Genomic DNA, 24,571 nt, shown 5'->3' on the forward strand with positions numbered 1-24,571 from the left:
TCCAACTCCCAGCGAGCCCCGCGGCGGCCCGGCCGCGCCCCGCGCCGCCGGCGGCCGCTTGGCACCCTGGGAGCTGTAGGCGCTCGTCGGGACGGGCGCCGCGGGGCGGTTCGGCGGGGGCGGGCTGCGGCCCTGTCAGGGCGAGCCGCGTAGGCCGGCGCCGTTGGGTCCGGGAGAGGCCGAGCGGCGGGGCCCCCGCCACGACCAGGCCCGGGCTGCGGGGCAGGAAGGCGCTGGGAGCCCGCCCTCGCCCTTGGAGCTCCCCGAAAGAAATCGCGCTCCCTTCCCGAGGGAGCGGTGCTGGGCCTGTGCGACCCTGCCAACCTGCTGCCGTCCCCCGGGGCCGTTCTGCTTCAGGCTCTTGACCCGCGACATGGCAAAAAAAAAAGAAGGAAAGATGGGCAGTCCGCAGCGGAGGGGCCGAGGCACGCGTGCAAAGAGTGTTACACGACGCGTAACGGCTCGGCAGCTACGGTTCTGCCCACGAAAGTGACCCTCTTCTCCCCCTCAGCACGCAGAATTACGCTGCTTTGGATAAAACCCCGATACTGTTACTGTCGCTGACACCAGGGGGAAGCCTTGGGTGGGGAAAAGCGGCTGTTGAAGATGACAGGCTTGTACGGAGGTGCTAGGCAGAAGCAGTGTTTCCACGCGTGTACAGGCAGCACGCTGCTTTTCTGGTTTATCTGTGGCTGAGATGTACTCATTTTATGGAATTCGTGACAGTTGACAGTGTGATGATCAAGACAAAAATTGTTACCCGTTTCTGCAGTATAGCATAGCTTGTTGAATCTTCACCGTCCTCAGCTCGAATGTGGCTTAAAATATAGGTACGGTTTGTTTTTCCCATTTTTTCCCCTTGTCTGATAGCATCATGCCTGGATTTCCTGACTTGACTTGGAGCAAATAGCTAAGTTACATCTATGACATCACATGCTAGAGATTCAGGCATCGTTCAAATCTCTTGCCCTCTAATTATTCCTTAGGACGGAGATAACCGCTACATTCAACATCCATAGTAAACAGAACCATTTAGGTTGGAAGGGACCCCTTGAGATCACCTGGTCCGGCCCCACAAGGTTGCCCAGGACCATGTCCAGTCAGGTTTTCAGTATCTCCACAGATGGAGGCTCTGCAACCTCTCTGGACAACCCGATTCAGTGTTTGACCACCCTTACAGTAAAAAAAAGCATTTTCTTGTGTTCCGATGAAATTTCATGGTTTTTAATTGTCAGTGGATGCTACTGAGGAGAGTCTGGCTCCCTCTTCTTCATTCCGTCCCATCAGGTATTTAGACACATTCAGCCTTCTCCAGGCGGAACAGTCCCAGCTCTCTCAGCCTCTCCTTACATGAGAGATGCTCCAGTCCTGCAGTCATCTTTGTGGCCCTGTGCTGGACTCGTTCCGCTAAGTCCATATCTCTTTGTACTGCGGAGCCCAGCAGAGGACACAAGGCTCCAGGTGTGGCCTCAGCAGTGCTGAGTAGAGGGAAAGGATCACCTCCCTGGACCTTCCAGCAACGCTCTGCCTAATGCAGCCCAGGATGCTGTTGGCTTTTGCCGCGAGGCGACTGATGTGAACTCTTTTTGGTAAGAAAATGGAGTAATGAGACAGCTTAACAAAGCTAACTGGTTAAAAAAGAAAAAGTGGGTAGCTGTAGCTGGGGCAAGTATGTCTCACAACTTTGAATACAACGTACAGTTGTAAGGCTATTTTACTTCTTTATCTGATAAGACTGTCTAGGACACTCAAAATGGCAGCCCTGTGACTCTTTCTATGCAAACTCTGTGTAGGTAGCAGAGCTGGACTATTACAGGAGTAGCACCAGAGCCTCTGTGTGCCTGTGTGCTTGAATTGCTGCGTAAGAAGCTCAGAAGCAGAAAAAAGCTCCTTAGGTGGCAGTCTTGGAATGGTATGGGAGTAATAGGGATTTGAGTTACTGGCAATAATGAAGATAAGTCATGCCGGAAGCCCAATTAAAGCTTTTTCGGTTTTATCCTGCATCTCTGCAGTCTCTGGGGTCATGTCAGTGGGGAATGCGGGTGTGCGTCTGGAACGCAGCTCTGGCTGCTCTGCTGGTGCCTGAGCCAGGCTGGAGTCCCGCTTTCCCTTTCTTGGTTGTGGACACTCTGCATGGGTGGTAAAAGGCATGAAATACATCATTAGAAGAATCTGCAGCATTACCTCTAGTGTGTGGGTAGCATCTCTGGAAGCTATCATGTGCAAAATCAACTTTTGTAATAAAGCTCTGTTTTAGTTTCCTCGTTATTTTGGTTGCACGAAAAGATTGGTCTCTCAGAACACCAACACCATCTGAAAGCCCACTGGGAACTATTAGCGTCCTGACTGCACACCTACAAATGTAAACAAATACTCAGCTGGAATCAGGGTACTTAAAAAACACAATCTGTTTATTGCTGGTGTAAATGAACTGCTTTCTTGCTTCCCTGAAGAAGACATTTTGTTTTCTCTGTGGCAGCAAGCAGGATGCTGTGGTTCAGTACCACAGATTAGAGATTATGCCCTATTCAAGTAAGAAGCAGCAAGAGAGAAATGGTTTGTTAAAATGGTGGTGATGCTTGAGTGTGCTTAATAATAAAGAAGGTATAAAATGCTTTCTCAACTCTGCAGTTTAAAGTAGTGCTTGGTTTTAGGCAAATCTGTACAACGAAAGCCACAGGGTTCATACAAAAAGCCACGACAGCAATTAAGGAACTGGGGGGAACGGTCTGGGAAAAGGTTTGAAATATTTGCAGGGTGACTGCAGCACTTAGACAGGAAAGCAACAGAGCTGGGCTCAGTTCTCCACTCCGCCACGGACCTCCCCGAGGACCACAGGAAAATTGCTTCTGGTTGGAGACAGTAACCACTCAGTTGCCTTCGCTGCAGCACCTAACAGGTGCCAGCCACCCAGAAGGAATCCAAGACTTACTTAGAGCTAGGTCTTGCACAGGACACAGAGGAAGGTAGACATCTGGGGACCAAAAATGCCCGCATGCCAGTGAGCAAGTGAGAAGCTGCTAGGAAGAAGTGGTGAGAATGGAGGTCTTAACGTCCTGCCCCTGCTCAGTACAAATGTACCTGCCTGCAGCGGGGAAACCAGAGCCTCGCTCTGCTCGGGGTCCACAGCTCAGAGTTGTCTTTAAGTGCCAACATCTGTTTCTAGCGGGGACTAACTAGGACTTGTTTTTCTCTTTAGCTGCCGAAAGACACGTTGAGACCAACAGCTACATTTCGTAAAATGGCCTATTGTTTAAACTACCCATCACTCTGGAGGCTTGAGTCCACTGACTTCCTCAGGCTGAAGATCCAGGCTCCCACCCACCACAGAGTGCCCTAACCATGGCGTGAGCCCATGGTGGTGGAGGAGGGAGGCTCCTCGCATTCAAGCTGTGCCACTGTGGAGCAGAAAACTGAGGGAGAGCAAGTCTGAGGGCAGAGCTAGTGGTTGCGCTGCTGGAAAAGGCGGCCTAGGGCCCGTTTCCCACCCTGAGGCTTTGTTCGGTATTTTATCCTTTGACTGTTTAACAGAAAATACCTAAAAAATGCCACTGTCAGGGACTGAAATGCAGCATTCCTTCTGCAAACTGATTGCCTAAACCACGAGGATATGGGTTCATGCTTTCTCTCCTATTGCTTGGGTGCTTATTCTTTATTTCAGAGAGGCAGATGGAGTGAGGTTTCGGGGATGCTCCCTGGCCCAGCCTATTAGTTTTCCCACTGGCTGGGGTGTAGTGCTGGGAGGTGGGGAGCCCCTGAGGAAGGATGAAGCATTGAACTTGTATTACTCTCCTTCTGTGAAGATATTTTAGACAGTTAGGCTCTTATGGAGCAAATGGGTGGCAAATCCACCCAGAGGCTTTGCAAAGAAAGCAGCCAGTCTTGCTGGTTTGTACCGCTCTTTGTACACGCAGTGAGGTTTGCAGTCCCTGGTGACGCGGGGTGTTTGCGAGGGGAATGCTCGGGCATTCCGATGATGGGGACTGTCACAGGGCACCAGGTGTCCAGTTGTTTCAATGACCTGTTCCAGGCCTGCCCCGAAGCAGAAACATAGGCATGCAGAGAAGGCTTAGGTGCAATAGGGAAAAGCCTAGTCAGCAATACCTCCAGATTTGGGCAGCAGCTGAACAGAGAGTGTTTGGATTGCAATTGTAAATATAGGCTTTGCATTTCTACCTTCTAGTGACATCTAGCCCTTTTTTCCCATATGCCTTCTTCATCTGCACAGTGGCAATAACACTAGGTGTTTGCCACAGCAGTAGTGAAAGATTATACTTTTCCAAACAGTATGAGGATCGGGGTCACTTAAGTATTATGATAGCTAGAGGTTCTTCTTGGTATTTTGCTCAAATGCTTGCTAGGTCACCAGGATGTGAACTACTGACTAATAGTAAGAAGGTGTAAACAAACCTGCTGAGAAGAGATAAGGCAGTGGTGAGATGTAGTGCAGTTTCTACCAACGTATTTTCATGCATCTATGTCCCAGAAATCAAAGCAGAGAACAAAAATGGGAAACTATTTCCTGACTGTTGTGTGGTGTCCAAAGACAGAGGAGGAATCCATTTTAATATATTGATGAGATAAATAGTCTATACTGGCTGTAAGTCCTCAGAATATAGAGAAGATTAATTTTCTTCTTGCATTTTCAGTGGGTTTAAATTGCTGGGATGTACATCTACCTAAAATAGCCTTATAGAGCATCCTTCCCTGTATAAGATCTAATCATCCAACTTTATCCTTCGCAATGGGTGAGTTCTCTACTGGCTGCAGCACTGAACACATTTTCTTGGTGCATGCTGGGGAATGTTCTGATTACCTGTTTGTCTCAGGATATGCCCTAGACTTTGTTAATCTAGGTTTATTATGCTAAGACTTTTCCAGCAGCTTAGAGCTAATGCAATGGATTTTAAGGGTTTACACAGTAGCAATTCTTTCAGTAGCCAGAGTCACCTCGGCAGTTTGATTAATTCAACAAGATTAAGCTTTCTGAATACTTGGCTACCAGAGGGGTGGAACAAAAAATCTGTCCTACCCCAGCGTCTGCAAGTGCAAGTAATGTCATACAAATAATCTTCTTGTTATGGTCTGAAAATCATACCTGCATTCTTGTTTCCTAACAAAGTAATTTTAGTTTGAGCCGTTCCTTTCCCAGCCATTACAGTCACCCTCTCCTTTTCCCAGCCATTACAATCACACCTCTGTCCGTTACTTCCCTGATAAAACAGTCTGATTCAGCTGGATGGATCCTCTGTGGATGTATGAATACTTCTTTGAAACCAAGTTCATTCAAGGTTGCAGACCAGTTTCCTATCATTGTCTCCTGAGACTCCTGGCTCTGCTCCTGCACTCCAAATCCAGATGCTGGCAGCACTAAAGAAATGCAACAGTCATTTGAGAGGCTTTTGAAAATGTGGTTGATGTTCTGGCAGGCAAGACAGACCCATGTTGTCTGAGCACTGATGTCTTTTTTGCCCCTGTACTGTCAGACAGTCATGCTGGGGCAGGTACTGAGATCTCAGCAGCCAAAGACCTCAACAGCCATGAAAGGAAAATGGTTAATTTATTGGGAAAGCATTATTTCAATTTCCGTGCCTGAAAATAGTGAGTATGGCAGACTGACGAAAACAGTTTACCCCTGAATGGGAGATGTGAGCTTGAAGAGGATTGTCCGCTTCTTCTGTTCTTGGCAGGGGAAGGGGCAGTCACTGAGCTGCAAACAGCTGTTTCCAGAGACGCATTTCATCAAGGCTGATGTCAGGACTTGGCTAAAGAACAGCATGTTAGCTGCAAAACCGTGAGCCTCATACAAAAAGCTGTTTTCAAATTTCAGCTAACTACTAACTGCCAGAGACTGTTAGGCCACACAATTGCAAGATACGTCTTGTGCTGCATGAGGAAGGTGAATGTGTTGCAGCACCCTGGTGCTCCTCCTCGGGTGGGATGGGAATGGGGAGGCTTTATCTACAGCCTAGAGGGAAAAACCCAGTCACGTCACCGCTAGAACAGTTTATCAAAGGCCATGCCACCTAAGCAGAAGAAATACCAGCACCTGTGCCTCAAATTTTAGGCACACCTATTGTCAATATTCTGAACTCGTGTTCAACTACTCAGAAGCACAGGCGAGGCCTTTCTGGTGCTGTTAACGCCTCAACTTCTCCAAAGGATGCAGTGCTGTGGTGCCAACGGAACAGCATTAGCAAGGCTGGAGCCCACACAGTGCCACCAATTTGTGGTGTAAGCAGGGATCAGCCACCTGTTTTCTGTCTCATAAAACCAGGAATACTTACACCCAGCTGGGGTTTTGTGTGAAACCTGGTCACAGAGTGCAACACTGCTACAGGTCAGTAAAAAGTTTTTGTAAAGACTTCTGGAATCTCCAAGCATGGACTTGCAGTGTGCTGTCATCAGGATCATTCAAAATAACTTGGCTCCATTCTCAGTGGTAGCAGACCTGGGTCCAATGATGGCCCAAGGTGCACCTATTCTCTTTTTCCAGCCCTATTTCAAAATAACATGGGTCTTTTATCCGGACAGTGGTCATTTAATACCCCAACAGATATTCTCCCCACCCCCTGGTATTACTCCTTAAATTTAAAAAAAGAAGAAAAAAAGCATGCATAAAAAAAAAAAAAAAGAAAAAATGTATCATTACATCTTCTGGGAGTAGGTACGACCCACAGAGAACCTCAATTTGTTTGACAGCGCAAATGCCCTTCTCCAGGTGCAGCAAACCAAGGACGGGGCAGCTACTGTGCAAGAGGAAAGAGGAGGGTTATCAAAGGAAGGGCAATGAGTACTCTGAGGCAAACTTCAATATAGATTATCTGTTCATGCCTGTAGTCGTCATCATCTCTGCTGTTTTAGTTTTCAAACAGGTAACATGTACATTAAAATGTGGCAATGGAATTGGCACTCCCTATCTTTGAAGAGGACAGTCCCACCTGTAGCAACGTAGTAGTGATGTAGCTGAAAATGGGCCTATAGAGGAGCTTGCAAGTGGATTAAATACTGATGTGGCTGCAAGTCCTACATTACTGACGATTCACATCAACCCCTCCAGGCTTCTCCATATCACGGGTTACAACACAGGGAACAGCTTCAGCTCAACTCCATCACTCAATAACAATGCAATTATAGGTAAGGTACGTGAACTGTCTCTGCTTCAACCTTTGAAGACAAACTGTGGCGAGTACAGGCTGGCCTTGTCTACGTATGAAGCTAAATGGTGCTCACTTGCAAGCCCTCACATTATCCAGCCTACAGGAGAATGTAGATCTTGGTGTCTCCTGGAAGAAACGTGGTAGGAGACATTAGCATCCCCTCTCCCAAATACAGTATCCAGATACTGTCAAGTTGGGATACATCACAACACACTGCTGTGATTTTTATTGTGTCCTACTCAAGGTCAGGAATAAACCAGAAAGGTGTGCTGAGCCCAAACCCAGCAGGTACAATGCTTTCCTCAGGACTTAGCTCTGCTCTGGGGAACAGAGGGCAATGCTACCCAGAGCTGCAGGAGCTCCTTGTGAATCTGTGCATGAATTCTCCACTCCTGCAGTCATTACTTCAAAATAAAAACTGCCTTCAGGACTAGAGACAGCAGTATGTGGTTATACCTAAAAAACGCTCACTTGAAACATGTCATGAAGCAGTAGTAATGCAGTTTTTTGCTCCTAACTCCACGTTTCCTAAAAAAGTTGTGGGAAGGCAGGAAATGCACCTGTCATATGAGATGGCCGGGAAGGGATTAGCTGCTTCCCTTTCCTGATTTTCAGGCACGTGCGTGTGTGTGTACACCTTATGACTTACTAAAGGTCCCGAAGGCGTTGTTCCGAAGGCTGGTTTCTTTCGAATGACCAGTACAAAGATCATCTTGAGGGCTCTGGAAGAATTTATAATGTCAGGAGATGTGATATCAAGAGCAATGAGATATTCAATGTTGAGGACGAAACAGTGGAGGAATTTTTCATAGATGGTTCAAGATATGGTGATTGTTTGTTCGCACAGGTCTAGTAACAAGAATATTGTTCCTAGATATGTGGGTGTGTCAGGGATGGTTAAAAATTGTATAAGACATAAATTTAAAAAGTAGTAAGAAAGCTGTGAAAATTCCGACATCATTCAACAAGAATGAAAAGCTTAAGGGGGAAAGGAAGTTTACCTTTGAAGTATTGTAATTTCAATTTAAAAAACATTAATTTTGGATGCTCTTTGTCGTTTGTGGTTTCAACTAAATAGGGTTAAACAATTTTACTATACAAATGAATGAAGTCTAGATTTGTTATCACAAGAAATTTTTAATATGGTTTGTGACAAGCAATATCAAAGTTATCAACTCTCAAGCTTCATGTTCTGAAACCAGACAACTCTCAGCAACAAAAAAAGTTGTGCACTGATAAACATAGGAGGCATATTGTATTTTTTAATTAAATATGAAAACATGAGCTGTGTACATTATTTTTTCCCTAGAAAACACAGCAATTTCAAAAGTTTATCATAAAATATTTTCATGAAATGAGTGAACCAGCAAACACATGCACTTGTGTGCCTTCCCCCCTCCCAAGATAAACGTGATAAAAGAGACATACGCAAATGTAAAAGTTAACAGAACAAGTGGTGTTTTGTTGTTGTTTGGTTCTTTTTGGAAAGGATGGAATGTAACATTGTGCTCGACTTTCTATGTCACAACAAAAAATATTTGGTGCAATATTTTAACATTTTCTTTTTAAGTTTCAATCTGGTGGAGAAAAATACCTTTTTCTATAATAAAATATGTCTGTTCTTTTTAAAACTTAACTTTTTTGCACAAAATAATTTTGTAAACTGTCATTTCAAGGGCAAGGTAGGTGGTGCCATGTCAATGTCCTCCCCCCCACTTAAAAATGTGATCTGTTATCTGAAGCAAAACAGGGAAACACAAAAAAGAGCGGAGCAGAGGCTGCTTTGCAAAGAGAAAGAAGGGCGTGTCGGACGGGGGAGAGGGGAGGGAGCGTGTGGTGGGACAGAAAAAAGTTAAAGGTCACTTTCGCCGTAGAGTGCCGTGGAGAAGGACATGTAGTCCAGGGCACCGGGTACAGCATCACGGCCATTGTAGGGTGCCATTCTAGCAATGCAATATTCAGCCTGATCAGGAGGCAGTTCCCGCCGTAATTCATCCACAGTGATGTAGTTCTGCAATGAGGACAAACAATAAGGTGATTGTTACTTTCAGAAAACTGACCTTCCTCAGAGGGACAACCACCCCCTGTCCCCCCAGGGCAGCAGACAACAGTCAGGGACAGGACCCCAACAACTCGACTAGTACTGTACACCCACACAGGGAGCTCTCTGCGCATACACCTTGGGAGGAAATGCAGTCACTCCCTACCATTTGGACAAGAAAATGGTTTTAACAACAGAGAGGAAGACTGTTTTTGTGGGAGAGATGCTGGCATACCTAAAGAAAAGACCTGGAGGTAAGTAAGGTAAGTTATTAGTGTAAGACTGTGCCTTCCCATTGACAGTGGAGGTCCTGCTGAAAGCAAATGGAAGGAAGCAGAAATTTCATTTGGATCCTGTCCCTCACTGGCAGGAGGTAACAGCTGCTTGTGCTGCTTGAGAGTTGCCGTTCCCTCTCTTCAGAGCAAGGAAAGGAGCCATCCCCACTAGCTGTGGCTGGTGGCACCAATGCAGGCAGCAGACAAGCAAACACTTTGTATTGCTTCCACAGTTCACCCAACAATCCTTGCCTTTCACAGCAGACATTTTTAATAAGCAAGCAAAACTTCTGATGTAAATTCAGCTTCTGGAGACTCACTGAGCTGAGCTGAGGTAGCCTGGCTTCTCTCCATGCAGTAGGTAACAGTAGCTGCCTGTTTGCTAACCAGTATGTTGTCTTTAGCTGACTGACTCACGGGCATTTGCAGTCTGTCTGAACAATGGTTCAGGTTTCACACCATCTCTCCCTCTCTCTCCTGTGACTTTCAATTCTTGCCCCCCCCCCGCCTTTCAGTGTAATGATTGGAGTGAGTAAAGAGGTATTTTTCTTCATAATAGAATGCTGTCTGATTCATGTTATAGTCACTAGAGCATATTAAACACTGACAAGTATATTTAACGTACTGCACAGAGTGAACGAGTTAATAAGTAATACTGTATCCCAAAGTACCTATTCATTCAGTGATTAGCTTATCTGAATAATGTGGAATTTTCAGGCCTTGAAAGACAATAGGACTGGCTTTAGTCAGGTAGATGCCTAAAGGACAGGTATCATGGGTTTCTACATTACAGATTATGAAAAGATTATTAGTGAAACATGGAAACCAGTACTGGATTTAAGAGAAACTCATTACAATCAGAGAAATGGTATCCCACATTTCAAGTGAGATGAATAAAATCATTAGCAAATATAGATACATTAATATTACACGTACATATTATTTGTTCAATTACATAAAAGATCAGTGGGGATTGTTATATGAGAAAAATAAGATTACTTTTTTTTTTATCAGCTGGTTCCACTGATGATGCAAATTTAGAAAACGAATGCTTTTAGTATCATCCTGGGAGTTTTCCTACTTTAGACCAATTTCTGTGATTAAAAGATGCTCCTCTTGCAGCTACAGCATATCCTCAACGAAAATCTATTGATTGTATAACAACTGATAGTGACACACGTATGTCTGAGAAAGGTCATCTCAAGTTTACAGCTGTCAGTAATTAATAGTTTTTCAAGACTAATCAAGAACCATCTGTTGAATTGTCTCATACATTTTAAAATAACAAATTGCAACCAAGCTCTTAATTAAATTTTTAAAGCAAGAGTGGGCAGCAAAGTTCTGACTGACAGCTGAACAGGACTTTCAAATGCGTTGGCAGGCTGCTCATTAATCCACACTTTAGCCTTGCACTCCTCCAGCACTGCACAATGTTCATGTAAAAATACCCTCCACGCTGGAGAGTGCTTCTCTTGACACCTTCTCTCGGAGACAAAAGAGAAAAAGGAAAGCAGGAGCAATGCAGATGCAGGAAAGGAAGATGTGGAGCCTGACCTTATCTCCAGCCAGGATCTTGAAGGAAGCCATAACCTGGTCAGCAGTATCTGTATCTGCTGTTTCCCGGGACATGAAGTCGATGAAGGCCTGGAATGTCACTACACCCAAACGGTTAGGGTCGACGATGCTCATGATGCGGGCAAACTCTGCCTCTCCCTGGAGAACAAGAAAGTCATGTAAGCCTGGACATTTGAGCAGCAGTACTGTGATAGTGGGGAGAAACTGTTCAGCAGCAGATCTCACAGCTAGAAAAACAAAGCCAAATAGAAATCACTTCTGATTTTTTTATCAGGATATTCTTTTTTAGCTTGCTATTTTGTACAAATGCTTCCCACTCATTTGTCCTTCAGAATAAAAATATTCTCAGCTGTGCCCCTAGGATACCATCCAGCTCCATCTACCTCTAGGACAATGCTCCTATCAAGGAACATATCACCCAGACTTCAAGGGAAGATGCAAATTTCTCTTTCATACATGTCGCGCTAGATGTCTCTAGCAATATTTGAAGATCTGCATTCCTCAATTCCTTTTATTTTCTTCTCTTCAGCTGCCAGAACAGAAGCCACCAGAAGAAACACCTCTGGGGTCTTTAATAGTATCTGGTTCATCTTAACTAGACAGGCTTAGGAAAGAAGGACTTGCATATCTGGGGTGGCCCAGGGAAGTGGCCTTTACAGGAAGGATCCTACAGAAGCCAAAACCTTGCAGTGTAGTTTTCTGCCTTTTTTTTTTTTTTTTTTTTTTTTTTTTGCATATAAACAGAAGATAATCTATTCTCTTCTCTGGGACCCTTTCCTCCTCAGGTAAGAAGGAGGGGAGAGCAGAGGTGCATCTTTTCCTGGGAACAGGCTCTTCTAACACATCTAGAACAGTATACATTCAAGAGTAATTAAGGTATCTAATCAAATGTTACTGTAGCTTGGCACACTTCATTAAAGAGTCTGTATTTATACTGGGCTGATGAGTAAAATGATTAAACACTGCTTTGCCTGACATCAGGAGCCACAGTCTTTGGTGAAGCTCTTCCTATTAGTTATCGCACCTCTTAAGGTGCCACACGTTACTGTTCTGAATATGCCGGTACTCTGGTGAGGGAAAAGCTACAGGGAGGATGACTGGAACTTGAACTTACATGTACAGGAAGAGAGATGTGAAATAAATGGTAAGAATGAGAGGAGCAGTGTTTGAGTGTATTCAGAAATCAGGTTATGTATACTTCCAGATGAGTTCAAATGATACTTAGGGCTGGGGAGGTTGTCTGTGCTGTGCAGAGTGTAGGTACCAATACAAGGAAGTTTATTGTTTCTTCCACTTGTAGCTACACAGTTTGATAAATATAATTCTTATTTGAAATATACAGGAATTAGACAATGATTTCCATTTTTTTACCTTCAGCTACTGCTGCGAGACAAAAATTATACAACTAATACTAGATTTAACATCAGTTGCTGATAGTTCTGGAAAATAAGGCTGTATTTACCTTGATTCACTACACATTCTTCCTTTATTTTTGAAGGTACCTACAAGAATCACTTTGAACAGGAGTGACAGAGGGCTCTACATTACCATATTGTAACCCATGGAGATAAGGCAGGCTCGGAAATCTTCACAATCCATCATACCAGTCTTCTTCTACAGGGAATGACGCAAAGATGGAAAAAGCCAAGAGAGAAAAGGGAGACCAATCCAGGGAGAAATGAACCCACAGGAGACATTACAAAGAATGAGTTTCACAGGGGAGAAGACAGAAGGAGAGATTTACAATGAAAAACAATAGAGGAAAGGTAGTTTGTGAAACCAGAAAGAAGCAAAGGTGGTTTTGGACATGGAATAGTTTACACGCAAGGAAGATATCGATGATGAAAAAAAGGAATGAAGATATCAAGCAAGACAGATTGAGGGATGGAGAAGAAAAGGAGTGTTAAGTGACACAGAAGTAAATGGAATTGTTTGAAGACATAAAAGGAATTCTCCCAAGACAAACAATTAGGGAATTAAGAAGGAATAGATACCAAAGTACATTTAGAGAGGAAGTAGTACAGAAAAGTGTTGTATATATAGTCAAACACAAGAACAGCAATGACAGATGGATTAAGACAAACAAGAAAAGAAAGGAAAAACCTGTTATTTTTTCACAGTTTAACATCTGTCTGTGTTCACCACTAGCATTCAGTACCTGTGCATCGTTTCCAATATCGTAACCCAAGCTGATGAGACAGGCTTTGAATTCCTCAGGGCCAAGTGTGCCGGAGTGGTCCTGGTTATGCGGTGTGCCAGGCAGCAGGACATGCAGTGCCAGTGGGGTGACGGTGTGGGGCAGAAGGAAGGGAGACACAGAGGAGTTCAAAGGGAGGTGGAAGGACAACAAACAGGTGCACCATGCAGTGGGTGAGGAGAGAGGGAAAGGAAGAATGACATGCAGATAGAAAGACAGGGAAGAAAAATAAAAAGTGCACAACATTAGATATCACAATGACATTTCAGGATGTGCTAAAAATGCTCTTGGAACAGTTCCTTCTCAGAGAGCTCGTCACATCTTGAGAGCACTTGAATGACAAAAACAGTTAATGCTCAGAAGCCTCAAGATTTCCATCTCCCAAGTGAATTACTTGCGTCACTGCTTGTTATTCATAATGTCAGAAGCCCTGTGTTTCACTAGTAACCCGGAGCGCAGGTAAGCAGGCAGAGGCAGTGGGAAGCATCGCCTTATCTTCTAGTCAAAAGTCCCACTAAAGGAGTAGGTGAGGGCAGGTATGTTTGGCAACACACCCAAGGAAGCTTAGCTGTCAGGGCATCCCAGGAACAGACAAGGAAAAACAGCTGAAGCTCAGGGGAGCAGTGTTATGGCTGTATTTATGAGACCTGCACGTGAGGTGGTGCTTTGACTGGCAAAGCTATTTCAAGTGCTCAGCTCTGCAAACAGCACTGCTGTACAGCGCAGCACAACATGGCTTGGCAGCTGCTCTTCCCTTTGCTCATTCCCCGCTCCCCCAGTGTTTGGATGTACCCATCAAACTATACACAAGCTAGCACAGGAACTGAGCATCCCAATCCACCCTGCAGAATTTTAGCTCAGGACAGCTCCCAAGCACTGAAGAGCCCCTGCCTGCTGACACCATCTCTGGCCAGATCAAGGAAGCTACGGACAGGATGATGGGACCAATTCCAAGCGACTTTCTTCAGAAAATCAGCTTTTAGAGTCAGCGTTAAGCCTTCATAAATCAAATATACAGATGAAGATGGGAAACCCACATTCTCTCTGCATTATCATTCAGATTGTTGTGAAGGGAGGGGCAAACGATATGAAGGTCAAAATATAACATCTACAGGGCTTTATGGCTCCCTCTGCTAAGAAAAGAAGCCATGTTTTTTGTTTTTCTTAGGCAGCTAGAGAAGGGCTGAAATAGCCAAGCGTTCAAGCAATCTGAAAGTGTTGCCAATCTCTGAGGGTGGGCTGCAGCCCTGTTCTCTGGAGACCTTTCAAACAGTCTGGCTGGTGCAGCAAGTGGTGGAGAGCAACCTGTATTTGCATCACTGACTTAGTATCTCTGCAGGCTGCTCATGGATTTCCGGACAACGTTGATGGGGTTGATAATGGAGCAATTTTCAGGCTTGGGCTGCTGTCTCTGCTTCCCTGCATGACACCTTTGTGATTCGGATTGAGAAGGAAGAGCTGCAGACAGGCTGGCAAATTGAGGGAGGAGAATTTCCTTTAAGGAATTCCTTTCTTATTGCTCCCGTTAGTGCCTTGGCATGTATTTCCACAGTAAGGCAAGGCAGGCTTTACATCAGGGTTTATCTACACCATGCAATGCCGTGGTGTGTATAGATCCTCCTGTTCGCTCCGTACAAGAGCAATACCGGTCTCCTCAATACAGGTTTATGAGATGGTATGTCAGAGTGGAGGACAGCTATTCCAAAGAATTTTATAAATCAACATAATAATCTGCTCTCTGGAGAAGACAGGGTAAAAGTCTAATTTCCTAAATAAGCCTTCAAACTTTTCCATACTTAAGCTTTATCAGGAAACTTAGCAGTTTCCTGTGAAGATACACTTCTCCTCCCAGACCAATGATCGCTTAGCAGTCTTCACAGGAATGACTGCTCCACAGGAGTGGTGTTTTTAAGAATGAAACATCTTCTATTGATCTAGTTTTATCACAGTGACTGTTTGTTTTTTTTATTGCACTGTGCAGTCTACACGGAAACTTGTAGCTTACCAAGCTGCAGTCGGCACTGACTTACCCTGTCAAAATGGTTGAAAGAAGCCCGGAACTCATTCATCTGTTCCTGGCTGATTCCTTTGGCATCACGGGTCAGAATCTGGTTTTCCACTTCGTTGATGGTTCTAGCAATTGTTGTTAGTAACTGCTCCCAGCCCACTCGGATATGCTGGAGAAAGAGGACAGGACAATTTTTAAATTAAAAAGTAGCTCTTCTGCCTCCCAGGCCAGTGGACAGAATGTGCTACTTGTTGCAAATGAAATGATCCTGGTGGCCAAGGCAGGATAAGTCCATTTGCTCAGAAAAACTTCCTTCTCATCTGCAGTGAGCCAACCAGAAGTTTAAAATCTGAATTTTGACCAAAAAAAACCATTGAAGAGGCCAATTCCTGATCTTAAGAAAGTCTTGGTCCTATTGCAAAGTTCCGTTGCCTTGTCAGGCAACATATTGGGGGCCTTTAACACAAATGAGAATCAAACTCAGTGCTTCTAGGACTTAGTTGGGCAGAAAACTCTCCTTACCAAGAAAATAAATAAACCACAGTCCTTGGAAGACACTGCTGCTCCACTGTCTCTGCTGCTGCTTAATGGGGAGCTGGCCAGAAACCAAAAGACAAGTTACAAAGCCTGTCTGTGTTCTGCTGGACTCATGTTGAACTCAGATTGCTTCCAAGAAACCTCACGTTGTCAACAGAAAGCCAGACTTCGATTTTAAAAAAGCTTTTGTTGGACTTTTTTCTTCTGCCCGGCTGTGGCAGCTAAAAATCACCAATAGGCTGCCACAGTCAGGTGGCAGGAGAAATGAGACCAGCCACTCTTTCAAGCAATACTGTTGATCTCATGCAGGTTATTTCTATTGTCTCTATTTGGAAGTACATTGGAATGGGTTGGCATGAAGTACAGCAAGGCAAAACCAAATTCAGCAACATGTTGTTGCATGCTTGGCCACATTGTCAAGCTTTCCATTTTCCTGAGAACCACAACATGTTGCCAGAGCTAGATGTGGCTGATGCTAACTGGCCACAGCAGATGAGGCTGTCTGATCTGCTGCCAAAACATTTACCTCCATGGTGTAGTTGGTGTGCTTGTTGTCAAAGATAAGCGCTTCCTGGATCTGTTGGTGGTCTCCTTCCAACTGGTCAATCTTTGGTTTGTAATTCACAATGCTTTTCTCATACTGCCGCAAGTGGTTGAGCTGGTCCTCCAAGGTCCCATGCATCTCTATTGAAATGCGGCCAATCTCCTGCATTAGCAAAGCCAAAGGAGTTAGACCCCATTGGAAGCACAAGCCTCAACATGCTTGACATTTATTGCAGCTATTTCACGCTCACACAGGATGATGATTCAAAAAAAATCTCACGGAGCAGTTACTTTAAATGAGCCAAGACAGTGTCAGCAAAAATTTTAGCAGAGCCCTGAACATTTTCCAAGTGAGGTGAGTCATGAGATGTGTCTCATACAAGGATACAAAAGAAATGGAAACTGCAGTCCATAAGATAGTACTGTACCAAGCCAGATCTTTTTCTGATGTACTGTCTGCCACTAAGTTAGTCCCTTCATACAGACATATTTCTGTAATTGCTCTCTTCTTTACAGCTCCTGCCATCAGTAATAGCTTTGTATTTTTCCATTTCATCAACTCCAATTACTTTAACTCAAATCTCACCTAAAGAAAGAAGAACTCCCTTAAAAATATGTCTCCTCTACTGTTGTGTGATATGCTAATTGTATTCATTTTGTCATGTGTATCAAGACTATTGCTGTGAAAGCCGTTACAGAAAATATGCCTCTGATCTGGGGTTTTTAACTTGCTGCATATAAACACAACTCTATTAAAATACCAGTGTTCCCCATTTTAAGTCATGTTTTTTATCTCTGTACTAAAGAGTTAGGGGAAGAAAAGTACAAGAACTTCAGTAACTGGTATCAATCTTGGGATTCTCCATATTTTCTGTGAAACATTCTCTTGCTGTAACCTGAAGGAAGAAATGACCATGACAATGGTCAAGAAAGACCAAGGACAAGAATATCAGTGAGGATCACAGAGGAAAACATACTCTTTCAAAATGAGCAAAGCACTACCTCCATCTTGGTCTGGATCCAGGGTCCAATGACATTGGCTTGTGCACCAAACTGTTTACGAAGTCTTTCATTTTGCTGCTGGCGAGCATGTTCTTCCATCAGGGCTTGATCCCTTCTGGGAACCAGTTGCCGCACCTACAGCAAAGAGTAACAAAGTGTGCAGTTTATACATACAGAGGCACATATATAGTAAATGTAGAAATTGCCACAAGGAAGGGAGGAGTGGGTGTTTGCACTGAAAACAAGCAGTCATATAGTTTAGGACACGGTGAGAAGGCTTATGGAATGTGAATCCTATCTGCTGTAGGGTGCATGCTGCAAACTCATCTCGGGCAATGGAAGACCAGAAGAAGCTTCCGTTCACCACTTGGGTTTTTGGTGGCTCATGTTAACTGAATTGCAGGACCCTGTTCAGATCTCACTTTGGTGATCTTGTTTGGTAGCAAGAACCATCAGCACAGCTGGTATGAAGAGTAGCTGCTCTTTTAGGATTACAACAAGGGAAAGCTACTGGGCTGTGGACGTAAAACATCTGAAGGGTCTAATGGTGAAAAAGGATACTGAGTCACATGCCATACTTACTTGCTTGTCAGGTCAACTGAGGACTGAAAACCTCAAAGCTTTTAATTTAGCATCTTTCATTATAAAAATAGCAAGTACAAGGGATCAAACATCCCTTAGGCATTTATATGAAAGATGTCTCCTACTTTCCAAGCACATGGCAACTGAGCCGAAAACAAATGACAAAAAAAACCCCCAAAAACTCAGCAGTAAGCATGAAAGGGTAACTGAAGAGTAAATAATCCCCTTCCTGGGGCCTCAGTGATTGAGCAGTGGCATCCTCCCACACTAACTTGCAAGGCTGGAAAGAACTCACATGTTCCCATTTGCCATTGATCTCATGTGGGGTGATCGTAGTGTAAGGATTCGTTCCTGCCATGTTAACATGGTATGTCTGGACAATCTTTGAGACTTCATTGTGGATTCCCAGGATGGCCTGTCGCTCCTTGTCGGCATCTGGCAAAGTGGCTTTGAACTGTTCGTGCGCTGTGGTCAATCCCTGCAGAAGGAAGGCAGCAGCAAAGGGAGGGTAAGAGCATTAGTTACTGAATAGCCTCTTCAGCAAATGTATCACTGCAGAAGTAACTGCAAAAGCTTACATATTCCCAGGATACAAAGCAGGCTACTCTAACACACTTTTCAGGTTCTCTCAGCATCAGTGAACAGGCTGTTTTAAGTAGTTAAATGATGTGAAGTCTCATTTTCCCTCTGTTTCTGTCCCATGTTGACCAGTGACAGAGATCACATCCCAAAAAATGGTGGAATAATTCTGGCTCATAATTTAGGGGGAACTATTTCTCCAACACTGCTCCAGGGACTGCCTGTCAGCCCCTTTGGGAAGAAGATCTGACTACTAGCATTACCTTAAAGCAGTCATGTCTCACTAGTGTAAATGTGCCATGTTTTTCTTTTCCCATTAGGTATGCACTAGTTCTACACCTAAGATAACTCCAGATTAATAGTAAAAGTCAGATTCAGTCTGATCAGAGTCAGTTAGAACTAGGTGAAGGTCTTCAGCCAACTGCAAACTTGCACAGGAAACATATGCTCCTCCTGCTGAAAAACAGCTCCTTCTCCCTGAACACAACAGGCCCTTTCTGTTTCCCATCTTGCTGCAGTGCCCAGACTCTGCTCCAAGGACCGATGGTAGGGGCACGCTTGCTGGTAGTTTGTGGACAGCTGACAAGCCAGTTGGTCCTGGCTCATCTCCCACTGCTTCTACAGGCCTTTAAGGTACTTCATCCCAGATGCCTGGAAGATCAAGACTAGGGAAGCAAATGCAGGGAAAAAGGCAACAAAACGAGTGGGGGACAGAGAGGCATGTGCAGGGATAATCGAGGGAACAGTGTGGACAGAAGAAGGAATGAAAGTAAACTGTATAATTGACCACTCTTTTACAACACACACTGTAACTACTTTTTGTAAAATTCCTTCCTTACATGGTGACTCATTACATTGCAGCTGCTGCAGTGGCCATAGAGATGTAATGCAAGTCTAGGGGGCTGGGAAAGATATGGCAAACAGTCACAAAGAGATGATGGAAGTGTTTAAATGCTGTTCAGATTTGTTCTGCGTTAATGAAAGCCTTAATGAACCCCTTTGTTCAGTAGAGAAGGCTAGAAGAAACAAGTAGCAGCTCAGTAACAGAGCTGATATGAGGCTAGGGCTATTTCACTACCCCTTCACTGCCCTGGCTGCGTAGTGTCCCCTGTTGGACTCCCATTCACTGCCTCACTGATGGCCACATTGTTGTCAGCCATTCCTGCAAAGAGCTGACTTGGATTCTTTTCATAAGCCCATCAAGCAGGAGAAATAGAAGTCCCCACTGCAACCCAGGAAGAGTAATTCCTGCTCTCAAAGGTCTGAAAATTACCTGTAGATACCTCAAGTTGCTTTCGTAACACCCTTTCAGAAGGGGGAAAACTGAGATATTGTCTCTGTTGCCTTGCAGGAGGCAAGAAGACTTTTGCTTCAAATCCTAATCCACTACCAAAGCAGACAATTACTGCCCTCGTGGCACATCCTATCACATAGGACCAGATGACCTGGTCATGACATTGTATAGGGCAACTGACCTGCAGAACCTGCAAGCAGCATTAAGCTTTGCTCATGTGGGTTAAAAAAACCCCACAAGACCCTAAAAGAGAGTCACTCAATTTTCAGGCTTTCATTAATAAGGTTCTGGAGTTACACTGAATAATCCACTGTCACTTCTTTGTGTCCAGCTAGGATGGTGTGAGCACATTTCATACCTATTCAGATCCAGGTTTTTGGAGGAAATCAAGGAAAAACATACTCCTTTTTGTTTCTTTTGCTAAGGCTCACTCACTAGAGCAGAAGCACCAAAACATGACCTACAAATTCGGCACCACTAGGAATCCAGGAGACCCGACTTCCCTCTATCCCAACCTGATTGGTGCAGATGACTACTCTGTACCTGGATCTCCTCAATGGTGTGAACAATGAATGTGTCCTGCAGGTCCTCCATGGCCCCTTCCATCCAGTTATTAAAAGGGGCAGCTCGTTTGGCATATTCCAGGTACAACTGGTCAATTGTTTCCAGTAGCTTCTCTGTCCTCTGCACATGCACAAAAAAAGAAAGAAAATCAGAAAAAATGGTTAGAGAAGAATAATCATTATAGATAGGTGGGTTGGCTGAGCTGCTCCTTCCTTTCAGACCTCCTAGGTGCTCCCAGGACAGCACTACAGTAGAAGTCTCTCTGCTGTTAAGAGATTACACACAGGACGGATTTTTTACTCTGATGGAAAAATCTGAGGTCTTTTGAAATAAAACAAGGACAGTCTTTTCAAGCAGAACAAAATTACAAAACACAGAAAAGTAGAAATAAATCAATAGCCTGAGCAAACGAATGGCACTATAATTGGGCTGGAAGAGGAAAAGCAGGCTAAATATACTGAAATGTAGCCCTTATTTACCATCCGGGATGTTCTAGGAGTGCACAAAAGAGCTGAAATTGGTTGCTCGTGCCTGCTGCAGCTTGCTTTTCCACAAATGACCTACCCACGTAATCCCAAAGGTCCAAGTTGTAACAGGTCTCACCTCCAAGGCTTCTCTACGTTTCTGGGTTAGGGCACCCAGATTATCCCACTGATCACAGATCTTCTGGCACCTGGCATTGACACTGGGAGAGTCGTAGTAGTCCAGCTCACTATAAGGGGTGGGGGAAAAAAGGACAAGAAGTCAAATAAAGACCTTTTAGAGAAGAAAGAGAAACCCATTAGAAGTCTTCATCAGCTTTCAGGACTGATTCAAAGAGCTCATGGTCTCTGCAAGTAAAGCCAGCCAGGAAGACAGCAGTATCTCGTTTTAGAGACACTGTATGTTATAGTACATCAAACAGCACAGAACAGGAAGAAAAACAACCACCACCCAAGCCCTCAACAAACACTGGTGCTGGCTGCCTGATGGGAATAACTTGGCACTGGTGGAAGGGAGTATACACTTTTGCTCAAACTGAGAATAAACAGATTATGAGCAGAGCAATATGCCCCTGTATTCTGCTTAAGAACATTGTGCAGGCTAACCACCTGTATCTCGCACATCAGAATGGGCAGCAAAGATTTTACTATGAATGCAAAGAAACTGCTTAAGATTGTTCTAAGAGTTGGATAGTACAGGTGCCAAGTAATAGCTAAATTACACAATCCATTCATTTATTTAGGACAATCCCAGAATTACAGTGTAGGTTTCTCTCCTATATGCCTGACAGGGAGTGCTTTGCTGAGATGTCTATAGGTGGGCACAGGCTGGAAGACAGGCTGGTAAGAGTATCGCTGGGGAAAGGAGAGCACGGGGGTAAGCTGAAGCTTCTGGTCTTGTATTGATTGCTTTGTGCTCTTGGTTCTGCACATGGTCAAAGAGGGAGAAACCGGCAGGCAGAGGGAGACCAGCCAAGCTGGGAAGTGTCAGCCTTGAAAGAGAAAGCAGAATAACTCACTGGGCTACTGAGTGACCCTGGGCCATGTGATGAGCATTTCTATAAGCAGGTTTAAACAGTTTCCTCTTGCCTCCCCCAGCCTTGTTTCTTCCAACCATGGTATTGCCCTTCTGCGGTGTGTGGGCACAACTGTTGATGGAGTCTTGCGGTAAACTAGTCAGGAAACCGATTTGGGCTAAAAATAACTTTTTCTTTGCTGGGTTTTTAATCCAGATCAGTTCCTTGATCTCCTTTGCTGCAGAGCCAGCACTGCAGATGAAAGAACTGCTTCTGAAAGCCTGGCTTGTAACACACCCATGCTGGACCACTACTGCTGGGGAGTGGAATGTGCCATGCCCGCAAACACGCCTGGCATGGGCAGCTGCAGTAGCTTCCTCCAGACCCTCTCCATCTCCCTGGCAGTGTATTTCTGGGGGAGAAAAGAGCTCAACCATGGTTTTTCAGGGCATGGCCTCTTTGCTGAGATGGAAAATGGATTTTGGAAGGATGACAGAGCCGCTCTTCTCACACTTTGGAAGAAATCACCTCTCCCCCATATTAAGGCCCAGCCTTCCCTGTTGCTCTTAGAGCTGCAGCTGCTTTGGCTGGCATGTAGCATGTGCTTTGGAAGTGACAGGTCAGCTAATGCTTGCTGACTAGCCAGCCTCGGTTTTAATCGTACTGACATGGAGGATTGCCTTGAACGCTCCTCCTGTTCCAAGGTCAATCCTCCAGTGGACAAGGGAGCAATTCCGTAAATCTGTGTTGTTAAAGGAGATAATGATCTTGATCCAATTATCCTGATTTTTTAGAGAAAAAACAGTCTTTCAGCCCCAAAGTACTGATCTTAGCCCAGACACTAACTTGACATAGGCCAGTGTGATATATAAATATTTTTAAAATAGGAAACAAAGTCAACGCCAAGTTGTTCAGAGTGTTTTTGCCAAGAAACATGCACAGTTTCAAAATTTCTCTCCCTGTGCTGCAGAGACCAGCTCTTTACCTGCCTGCTATCCCTAGTAATCAACTTCCTGCCCTGAGGAGACCCCATTTGTCCTGGTAACCTGTGTCACTCGTCACTCCAGGAAAGGGAGTGGAAGTGAAGTTTTCCAAGCCGGGGGAAGCAGGAAGGGAGCTGAGCTGCTGTGGGGATGCCCTGGAGCAAGTGCCGACCAGAGTCCATAGGTGTGGAGCTCCTGGGACAAAGAGCTGGGGGTGGCAGCAGAGGCCACGATGGGCTCAAGCATCAGCAGATTTTTTTTCCTGCCAGAAAAAGGAGGATTTTTTTGATAAAAGAGAACAAACTGAAGGCCTGCTATCCTCTGCTGTTTTCTACTGTTCCTGGAAAAGTATGACGGCGTTACAACTCTGAAACCTAGCAGGCACCAGCGGCAGGTCAGACTCTTTAGGAAAGGGTTCACAGCAGCATAACGAGCTGGAAGAGGATGGAAACTTGGCTTGGGGATATAATTCTGCCACCCCCTCATCAGCACCCACGACTCATCCGTTTTCTGGCCTGCTCTTGTGCTGCATCCGGATACTGGAGAGCAGTATCCTAGATACCGTTTGGAAACACTGGGACTTCCCAACATTTTTGTATGGAGATTGATTTATGGCTCGCCAGAGGGCAGGGGGCAACGCTGATTAAGTCTCTCTGGCCACAAGGATGGGATGTGTGCCGGGGTGCCGTACTTCAGCTCTTGTGCAATAGCAGCAATCTGTTCCACGCGGTCCTGGTGTGCAGCCAGGTCGCTCTCAAAGGCCTCATGTTTCTTCAGCAGGGCCTTTATCTCCGAGAGGGTAGCAGTTTCGTAATCCTTCTGCTGCAGCATTGCTTCCTTACCTGGGGAGGGAGCCAAAGGACAGGAGAATGAAGGGCAGGACCCAATGCCCCCAGAGCCATCTCCCCACCCCAGACACCCTCAAAAGGGCATCTGCCCCACTCCAGACACCCTGCTCGAGGCTTGCCCTCATGTGTGCTGGCCTAGAGATGCACAATCCTCACTTTCAAACCACAGACCGTGAGTCTGCCATTAGCAACAGTGAAGGGCACATAGTAGAGCTCAAGCTAGTGCTGTCACAGTTTATACTGGACTAGTCTCAGTGTATGCAAACTGGGCTATGCTGGTCCTGTAAATGCCAGCTGTTGCATTTACTGTACGGTAACTTTTCCTCTGCTCTGTAGCTCTTTTCTATCCAAAGTTCTCACTTTGCAACAGTTAGGGAATGCCAATGTGGCCGCGTTATGTAGCAGAACAGAGATCAAGCTGATTTTCATACATTCTTTTCTAATAAAGTAAGAAATGAATGTAGCATTCTTGAGAGGAAAATCTCATGGAAGCACCTATGCATGATCCATCTCTTCCTCCCTACATAATGGACAGCACCATGTCAGGCAATAGGAAGCAGGTAGGTTGGCATTACCATCTGTCCAAGACTCATGAATGGACGCCTTCTGCCGGAACTTCTCTGCCAGGTGATCCAGCCTCTCTAGCCTCCGGATCTCATTCAACAACCACTCCTCATAGCCCTTCTCAGCCTGCTCTAGGCCACCCCAGGCATTGTTTATATCCTAGAGACAGAAGCACAAGAAGAAAAGGCATTTTAGAAAATAGGGGGAAAGTTGTACATCAGCATTAGTCTCCAGAGCTATACGGCGTCCAACTGGTTGGAGGGAGCGGATGTAGGCTTTTAATCTCATAGTGTTGTGCAAACAGGTCAGGAAGACGAAGTG

At 44.9% G+C, this 24,571-nt stretch overlaps 1 protein-coding gene across 10 annotated transcripts in view; it reads right to left on the bottom strand.

Moving 5' to 3' along the window:
* Nucleotides 1-8,277: 8,277 nt before the first annotated feature.
* ACTN1 (actinin alpha 1) overlaps nt 8,278-24,571 on the bottom strand; it is a 92,407-nt gene continuing 76,113 nt past the window's right edge. For 5 of the 10 annotated variants that reach the window (XM_049825305.1, XM_049825304.1, XM_049825303.1 and 2 more), the window contains 11 exons: nt 24,262-24,409; nt 23,530-23,680; nt 20,961-21,069; nt 20,337-20,477; nt 18,216-18,398; nt 17,339-17,473; nt 16,320-16,499; nt 15,279-15,425; nt 13,210-13,290; nt 11,031-11,189; nt 8,278-9,171 (listed from right to left, as the gene is read on the bottom strand). In XM_049825305.1, the coding sequence (XP_049681262.1) occupies nt 9,013-9,171; nt 11,031-11,189; nt 13,210-13,290; nt 15,279-15,425; nt 16,320-16,499; nt 17,339-17,473; nt 18,216-18,398; nt 20,337-20,477; nt 20,961-21,069; nt 23,530-23,680; nt 24,262-24,409 (1,593 nt within the window). In that variant the 3' untranslated portion in view covers nt 8,278-9,012. Of the gene's footprint in view, nt 9,172-11,030; nt 12,666-13,209; nt 13,291-15,278; nt 15,426-16,319; nt 16,500-17,338; nt 17,474-18,215; nt 18,399-20,336; nt 20,478-20,960; nt 21,070-23,529; nt 23,681-24,261; nt 24,410-24,571 lie in introns of those variants that run through there. The other 5 variants (XM_049825307.1, XM_049825306.1, XM_049825312.1 and 2 more) reach the window with 4 other exon arrangements.

Source organism: Accipiter gentilis, chromosome 22 (genome assembly GCF_929443795.1).
Source record: "Accipiter gentilis chromosome 22, bAccGen1.1, whole genome shotgun sequence".
NCBI lineage: Eukaryota > Metazoa > Chordata > Aves > Accipitriformes > Accipitridae > Astur > Astur gentilis.